At 35.9% G+C, this 9543-nt stretch overlaps 1 protein-coding gene across 1 annotated transcript; it reads right to left on the bottom strand.

Moving 5' to 3' along the window:
• Positions 1-20: 20 nt before the first annotated feature.
• On the bottom strand, positions 21-9206 carry LOC126970995 (intraflagellar transport protein 52 homolog). Its single transcript, XM_050817165.1, has 9 exons — positions 9043-9206; positions 8156-8373; positions 7110-7245; positions 6348-6496; positions 4707-4855; positions 2742-2889; positions 1947-2050; positions 917-1058; positions 21-207 (listed from the first exon to the last, which is right to left on the bottom strand). The coding sequence occupies exons 1-9, from the start codon at positions 9156-9158 to the stop codon at positions 53-55; spliced, it is 1317 nt and encodes a 438-aa protein (XP_050673122.1). The 5' UTR covers positions 9159-9206; the 3' UTR covers positions 21-52.
• Between the last annotated feature and the right edge of the window lie 337 nt (positions 9207-9543).

Genomic DNA, 9543 nt, shown 5'->3' with positions numbered 1-9543 from the left:
TATAAAGAAGCAAACAAGTATTCCAATAATAATTTATTTCCTTAAACACTAATCAATCAGTTCTTGGTGCTATCTTCTTGAAGGCTGCAAGCTGCAATGCTACCTGATGCAGCAATTGCTTGGCGCTCTGGTTTGATTTCGTGAGTCTGACGGCTCTCCCACACTCCCGGATGAAATACTCCAAGTCATTCTCTATTTGACCATCACCTGGACATAAAAACTCATTTATTATTTTACGAAACGTTAAAGCAGATTTTTTTATGAAAATAAGGGCCGAGACGATTATGAAGTTCAGTCGATGGTAACTGATACACCCTGCCCATCACAATGCAGTGCCACTCACTCAGGATTCTTGAAAAACCCTAATATTATGAGCGGCACTACTAATGCGCTCGTCAACTTGAGACAAGATGTTTAGTCTCATTTGCCCAGTAAATTCACTAGCTACGGCGCCCTTCAGACTGAAACACAGTAATGTTTACACATTACTGCTTCACGGCAGAAACAGGCGCCGCATAATCTAGCTGGCATCCTGTGCAAAGGAGCCTCCCACTGGTGAAACTGGATATTTTGGATATTTTTAATCATTAATTGCTGGCGATATAGCAAATTCAACTCGTTAAGCAGATGCACGGTCGTTTTTTGATTATATTAAAATAATTATATATCGACTGCAAATTGAATACTAACGTCAAATACTCGTTGCCCGTGGTGGACATTTTAATTTTTTTTTCCCACCTTAATCTTGACGTGTCCTCTAGTTCGAAAATGAAAGTTAGGATGCCAATTAATAATTCAAATAAAATATCATTTTAAAGACATAACCGCTAATTATCACATAAAATATTCGGTGAAAAAGTTTCGGTGACTGCAAATGTAAGAAAGTCGCGTTAATATTATATATAATATAATATACCTTGTCCCATCCTAGAGTTATTCGGTTGCAGACATTTGTTGGTAAGTCGTGCCAGCTGTGACTTTTCTGAGCTGAACGCCTCGTCGAGATCGAACAACTCCAGAGGTGGTGGTGGAGGCTCTCGGAACGTTGGAGCGAACACCTAGGATATTATAATCAATTATGTTATCTTCATTAGCCGCGTCGCGCACTTTTTCCTGTGCAGAGCCAAACATTGTAAATATCTATTTATCTCTTTCGGATTGCTAGTTTATATATATCTCCGACCGATCTTTTAACTACAGGATAATTTTTTTACTACAGTTAATTTAAGTTCCAGCACGATTTGCCTTTCATTGCTCGCGAATTTAAGTCACTGGAACATTTATTTGGAAATACTTTATTGATATCGTACATTTTTTTTCAGAACAGTCAAACAGGTGCAAAGATGTTTTAGACAGAACTTAGCTGAAAATACAGTTAAAAGCATCAATGGCTTATTAAAAAAAAACGCAGGGAACAGACGAATCCGCGCAGAGGTAAAAAATCCCTTCAGCATGATATATGAAATTTGCAAAATGAAAATTTCAAGTACAGAATCTTTATAATAATTTATTCATGAGCGACACGTCTTATTAATCTCAAACACATGATTTCCATTAGTTAACCTTACTACGGAGTGGTTGAGCCTTAATGAGAAGAATATGTTTAACACTGCCAAAAATTCAAAAGGTCGCGAAATTGGTGATTAACAGTTGATTGCCACCGAAGTGAGATAGTTCGCGCAACGGAAAGTCTTTACCGGAATTTTTCGGTAAGTATTTGCTTATGTTGGCGACCATTTAGAATAAAATTCCGTCAAAAGTCTGGAATGCTTACTCAATAAATTTTAAGGCGGCGTCGAATGTCAGTACCTAACTGTACCTTTAACAATTGGCCGGGTAGATCTAAATAATTCATATTGTTTCAGTAAACTACTTTTGGCCATCATCATCATTACCAACAACGCACTAGTTAAAGACGCGACAGTAATGTAATAGTTTAGACTTACGGCTAGTTGTAATGGTGGGAATGGCGTTTCAAACTGTGGCGCAATCAACCGCAGTGGTTCATGCTTCACTCCTACCTCTTCATAGAGCCCTAGTACTTCTGGCACTGAAACAGGTCCAAGTAACAAGTTTTAAATATTATTTGGAACGATACTAATACAGATTTATAATTACAAACTTAAACGAACCATTAAAATTACGGCAGAAACGTTCAGTAATGGTATAATACATCCACATTTTGTGTTTATTGGAGATGAAACATTTGCCTTAAGGGAAAATCTATTGTCTGAGCTCAATTAAAGAAGAATAATTTTTAATTACTAGGATTCGGAATATTAGTCGCAACGTTTATAATACTGAAAACTGAAATTAACTTAACTTAAATAACATTGCTCTTGTGGTGCCGGCTTGTTGTACACTACATAATTTTTAAGGTCGTGAACATCCAGAAATCTTTTCACCGCAAAAAGCTTTGATAGAGAAAACTACGAAACTGGATTGATTAAAGGAGATCTTCAAAGTAACTTGACTGGCTTTGATAGAAGAAGTTCGGCTATTAGACATCATCAGAAAACAGGAAATTACATGAAGTTTTAATGCCATCAGGGGCCTTAAGTGATCACCAACATCCAGCCGTTTGCCCTGATTTCAGTCATTTGGAATTACAATAATTCTCATATTATCTATGCGGTGTCCTAAATTCATCGAATATTACGCTATTACTACATTTTTAGTTTGGAGTGATATTTGCTATATTGAGTATAAAATTACTATCTTACAAATTTAGCAAAACTTACAATGTGACAAATTGAGTGAGAACAACTTCCAAGTAAATAGTGCATGTGGATGCAGTGGAGCCAGGCGAGGTGGTGGAGCACTTGAAGGTTCTGGTAGTAGCAGTGTGCTCAGCCACAACATGTCGCCCAGAGTGCGGTACTCGTTCACCTGGAAATAACCTCCTTTAAGCCTCGGTTGCCCTGGTATGTTTTTCTTAACAATTGTGCATCTTACGATTGCGAAAAATGGGATTCCATCTGGAATGCAAAAAGCATACATCTAACACAAAACTCAGTATGTACAATTTAGAGAATGAAAACTTTTTTATAATTGAAAACAATAGGTACAGAACTAATGCAATAAATAATACTCTGCACTTATATTTATTTTATTTTTTTATTAGGAAGCCAACGTGCATACAACTATCTTAATCTATAGATACATTTAAAAATTATATAAGCTTGTATACTCCACTTACAGGCTAACTCGACATGCTTAATAGTATTATATACATCCTTTGTTAAACTAAAACTTATGAAAACAATTTTTGAAAAAAATTAACAAATTAAAGCCACAAGCAAAAGGCTGATAAAAAAAATAACTATGTTCTTGCTTAATGACCAAGAAAAACTAAAGAATAAAACAATAACTACGAACAATGACTAACCATCTTGCAGTACTTTCATAATTTTTTTGATTTCTTTTTTAAAACATGGGGCAGAGTGCTGAAAAATATCTATACCAGCTCTTTTAACCAAGTTGTTGTAGGTCACAACTATTCTACACATGGGGGAGAATCTGCCTAGATTCGATCTAGTTAATCTAGGCCTGAACGTTAGTTTTTTGATAACATGTTGATTTTTGATAACCTAGCATTACGCTTTGGTACCGCCAATTGAACCTTACTCAACAGATTTGTGCAATCGACCCCTCCATCTGTAATATTTTAGGTTTCTTCATTTTCATCTGTTTATTTAATATTATTGTAGGCACTAAAAGTTTCAGTCAAAGTCCAACAAAGAAATAATAAATATTGAGTTTTCTCATTTAACTGTCGTGTGAAACCTGGTTTTACTCGCCAAAATCTATGACCCTATCTTATTTTTTCTTAATCGTTCCGTCACTACTGAGGATCGTGCCTCACATTCAAATGGTCAACGAGCTATCTCCATCGGTTTCGCTTCGTCGCCTGGTGTAGTGCGCCGCTTACAGGGATCTTCAGATTTTCAGACCTCCGTTTAGGACGGGCTACAGTTTTATCCTCTATATATTATGCTATAGGCTCCTCTGCGTGCAACGTGGCCAAAGTATCGCACTATTCGATCTAAGCAGACCGTGAGTATACTCGATCCTGAGCTGTCATTTTTTCCTGTTTTACTTTTTATTCAAGCTCCGTTAGGCAAATGTATTGCAGATGACACTTCCACTATCTAGTGAATATTTATTTATTTAAGTACACCACAACATATACAATACGATTTTCTAAATCTTATATTACAAACTGTTGTTCCAAACTTCTAAAATATAGGACAATGATGGTGAACATAAAAGTTACAAAAAAATACTCCCCAATTACTTTTAAAAAATAAAACTAATACCATAGTATTATAGCCATAGCTACAATAATAAAAAAAAAAGAAATAAAAGTACAAAATATAAATTATAAATTTAACTTATTAATTGAAATAAAAGTGAAAAAAAAAACACTACTTATTTGACTATGCAGATTGAGTACCTACCAGCCACGCTTTCTTTAAACCTAACCAGCCCATTACCGAATATATCAAGTTCTGAATTGGTATCGTTTAACTTATTGTACTCGCGAAGAATTACAGTTAATATTAGAATTAAAATAATAGTTAGTTTTTTGCCTATTTTATCAAACGGGCAATTCATAGTTATTTACAATATATATTGTTCTCATGTATGTGAGAGAATAAAATATGTTCTTTAATCCTAAATAAAAGTGATCAAGTGAGACTTACGTCAGGATCGTCAGCGTCGACGGGATTGAGGTGCAGGTCGGTGACACCACCGAGGTGGTTGAACACCAACTCCCTGATGAGGTCGTTACACTCGTGATCAATGTAAGCATCCGCAAAGAAGTGCCCCGAGCCCAACACGAACAATTTTCCTACAAATTCATCATGTTCGGTTAGCTCAAAGTCGTTCTTCATATTTTATCTACACCTATGCTTTAAATCATCCATTAAATATTCTAAAACAGTAATCTTATTGCCAACATTAAAACACCCAATGTACTAACAACCATTACATCATTCAAACGAATGTTGAAATGAAATTCAGTACCTACAACAATATATCATCCGTTTTCATAATAACACTCATTTGGATGATATTATGGTTACTAGGACTGGCTTTTTTAATGTTACCAATAAGCTAACTGTTTCAGAATCTTTTATAGAGGATTCATAGTATGGGCTGATGATTAGGTATTAAAACACTCATGTGATACCTACTATATACCCACATTCGTGTTTTAATACCCCTCATTACACAACAGTTGCATTAATAACTGTTTCAACAAACAGTAAGTATTACTAACGCTGAGATCTATAGAGCTTACATAGACTTTGCTCTGACTTTACTTACGTAAAACTTAAGTCAAAGTCAAAAAAATCTTTATTCACTGTTTTGCGTAGGTAAAGTCTGAGCAAAGGTAAAGTAGGCACTGCAAGGAATTTGCAATCAATATATAGTTTATCTTATAAATGTCGGTTTTACCTTTTCATATTCGTTCGCCTGTTCATTTGAAATAACTTCTTATAAATATGTATATTCAAATCATGGATATTTTGTTTAATGATAAATTTAGTTCACACACAGAAGCTACAATCAGAGAGTTGAACAAGATATATCTAGATTTATGAATCTTACGTCAGTCGAACGGTTGGCGCAGTAGAAGAGCGCTCGCACGGAACGTGAAAGGTCGCGGGTTCGAGCCGAGATTCCACATTGATACACTTCTTTTAATAGATAAGTATTATGTTTATAATTTTAGGTAGGATATTTGAAGTTTAAGTAATATGAATAATAATAATTCAGCTATTTTCCAGCACAAACAAAACGCCACAAATTAGGATACCATCCCCACCATCTGGATATGTGGCGTTCCCCCACAGTGCGGTTTTCAAGATCATTTCTTCCACGTACAACCAAGCTGTGGAATGAGTTTTCATGTGCGGTGTTTCCAGGACGATACGACATATGTATCTACCTTCAAAAATAGCGCGAACACTTTTCTAAAGGGCCGGCTGCACTCTTGTGATTCTTCTGGTGCTGCAAAAGAATGTGGCCGGCGGTGATTACTTTCACATCAGGTGTCCGGTACGCTTGTTTTTCCTCTCTTCCATTAACAAAATTATTATAGGAGTGTTAGAAATACACCACATTTTTTCCGTTTCTGGTTAATACTAAATGACTACTTACTTGCTGGTGGTACCATTCCGTAATGTTGATCGATTCAAAGTTATATTCATAGATAATACAATATTATCTATATTATTTATGTGTAGCGATGGTTTCTTTTGCGTTAGCGATCAAGATCAAGATAATATATATAATAAAAATCGATTGTAATCGAAACCAAACATTATGTTTCCAACCTCCGGTTTTCTCGGACGAGTAGAGTGCAGCAACTGGTCTCTTTACGGGATAGCAAACGTCACTGCTCGACAAGATGGCGACCGCAGGTTTCTTTACCGTCAGCGTCGCGCCGTACGGGTACACGAAGTTGGGTGTGGCGTTTTCTTCTCTATACAATACAAGCTAATCAATTAGATCATTTATACGCCTAGATAGACTATGACAGCTTTAATAACGTCGAAGTGAATTTAGAACTAACCTCTATTTCGAGCAATTCACGCACAATAACACAAAGTGTCATGAAAGTCGCGAGTGTAAGTAGCCTGTCAAGCACACTAAACTAATATTGGTGGCCTGTTTTTATCAGTTGTCTAACAGCGAGAGACTATCTAGACGTATAAATTATCGAAAGGAAATCATTTCTAATTAGGTATGCAGTACTTATATGCGTCAACGAACACTAAATCCAGTAATTTGGTGACTTAATGGACTAGTCATAATGCAGTAAGCATTAATTAGAAAGCCACAATTTTAATTATGGACGCTGTTTTTTTTAACAAACGTTAGACATCAAAATAGTTTGATAATACTACTTTTGAATGTAGTCGATAATAATAGTTCATGTAGTTTTGAACTTAATGTACTTTGTTACTTGATTTGCATGTTGTGGCACCTATATTCAGTGCACTTACAATTTTATTTGGACATTTACTTATTTTAAGATTACTTTTAGTGTAACTGTAACTGGATGTCCTTAAATAAATAAATAAATAAATACTAACAGAAAGTCATCAGTTTCGCTGGTGTAGTTCGGCATCCTCATGATGTGTCGCGTGACTGCTCTGTTGAGGATCCCGTTGGAGATATGGCACTCTTTGGGGTGGTAGTACTTGTGGTATTTCGCACGCACCACGCAATCTGAAAAGTAGGTAGGCGCTACTTAGTGCTATTTCAATTAATTTATATGTGTATGTTTAATGTTTTAAGAGAATTTAAGCATTCTGGAGTAGACTTAGAAAGTCATGCATCATTGAATCCCAGGAAAAACTGTCTGGGATTCAATGTGCATGATGAAAAAGATGGGACTCAGCAAGAGTTTTCGCGATTTGAGTTTGATTGATTTGAGTTTTCAAGTTTTTTCTGAACAATCTAATAATGAGAAAGGTAGGACAACTAAAGAGGCATAATAACTCAATTAAGTATAGGCACATAGAATCAAGCAGCTGTTTTGGGAACCGTAGATTTGCGTTGTATAGAAGTTTCTGAATGTTCCCTTTCTATAGTTGAATTTATTGAGTAGGTGATCTACGAATATGCTTTGATTTTAAAATAATGTATTAAACGTTGGATGAGGGCAGCGCAGTGACGATCATAATGGAGGTCTTTGGGGAGACTTTTGTCCAGCATTAGACATCTTCCGGCTGATGATCTAATGAATGTAAATAAATGTAATGTAATTAACTAATGTTAATCCATTTCTTTTTCAAACCAACAAAATGTCAAGGTACTAACATCATGTCTCCAAACATTCTTGGTCACTGATGATCACAGGCAATGTATGTAGGTACTATTATTTTACTTCCTACTCAGGTTCTGATGTCCCCATCATCGCCTCGTAACCACAAACAACACCTTCGTAGGATTCGTTAATATTATCCCCTTGGCTAACAATGTTCTTATATTTCATTTTGACTGGCAAATATCTTAACTGCATTAAATATTCTTAACTACCTATACCAAGGCCCCTACCTACGTCTTGAGTCCAAAAATATGTGCCAGACAATTGGGTGTCCCTTCTAGTATCAAGCATATTTAAAAATATACACACCATTATTAACAACAATCCCATATTCTTCAAGGAAGAAATTTATATTTGTATTCATTCTCTCCTCTCCGCCATCAGTCATCAACACTAACACGGAATCCCCTCTATCGACCATGCCCTTAAGAGCAGCCAACTCGTCGTCATTGAACACGTTCTGTGGTCCTGGTATAACTAATATCTTGATATCTTGCAAAACATTCGGGGTCAACTCCTCACGGTTTCTGAAAACTTAGTATTTTTGTTTGCTCGGCCCTATGAGACATAGAAAATCCCGGATATAAATTATGGGTGAAATTGTTCCGCATTATTACCATTGCATTAACAAAATTAGTCCGGAAAAATAATTTATAAATTTAGGCCAAAGCAGTGCAAAAATTCGGTAATAATTTATTTCAATTCACCTCGCCTCACCTCCTACGCTAAATTTAGTACTTTAACTAGCATGTTTTTTTTTATGGTTTAGGAGGACAAACGAGCGTACGGGTCACCTGTTGTTAAGTGATCAACGCCGCCCACACTCTTGCAACACCAGAGGAATTACAGGAGCGTTGCCGGCCTTAAAGGAAGGTGTAAGCGCTTTTTTTGAAGGTACTCATGTCGTATCGTCCCGGAAACACCGCACAAGGAAGTTCATTCCACAGCTTTGTAGTACGTGGAAGAAAGCTCCTTGTAAACCGCACTGTGGAGGACCGCCACACATCCAGATGGCGAGGATGATATCCTAACTTGTGGCGTGTCGTGCGAAGGTGGAAAATGTTTAAATTTATTTTAGATTCGTTAGTTTCTTACAGCGATTTAAATTTAAAAATTCTTTATTTTGAAGGGTCTATACTACTTATAAGTTCTAGGAAGTACAAGGCTACAAATACAGAAACTTAACGCTCACTTACATCATTACTTTCCATGCAGTCTTCAGTTTTCGATGGAGCAGTTTGTAATTCTCATTAATTTTGAACAGTTCATTCTTGGATATGTCGAACAAAATAGTATTCATATTTGTCCTCATTTTGTAAGCGTATACGTGACTAGATATTTTTTATTATGTTTACATTATTCACCATTAGGTTGCTAAGCAACTACATGTTTAACAACATAGGTACTACACTTATAGACATAGAGAATACAATACAATACACTGACCTGTATAAATCCCACTGGACAGGCTGTTCCATAAATTTTTTGTACCTATTTGAAGTGCCACTCGCGAGCGTCCAGAGAACTAATTTTGACGTATAATACAAATGCTTGCGAAGGAACGTACAATACTCTGAAGTATTTTTACATTTTGAATTAATTTCGTTCGTTTTCCGTGTAAATTTATACTTAAACCATTAACGTAATAAAGTACACGACCGTTTTTTTTTTAATAGTTTCCCACCATCTATGTTGTC

This window comes from Leptidea sinapis, chromosome 22, assembly GCF_905404315.1.
Source record: "Leptidea sinapis chromosome 22, ilLepSina1.1, whole genome shotgun sequence".
NCBI lineage: Eukaryota > Metazoa > Arthropoda > Insecta > Lepidoptera > Pieridae > Leptidea > Leptidea sinapis.
Note: the sequence above shows the minus strand (reverse complement) of the source record. Positions and strands in the feature narration are given on the sequence as shown.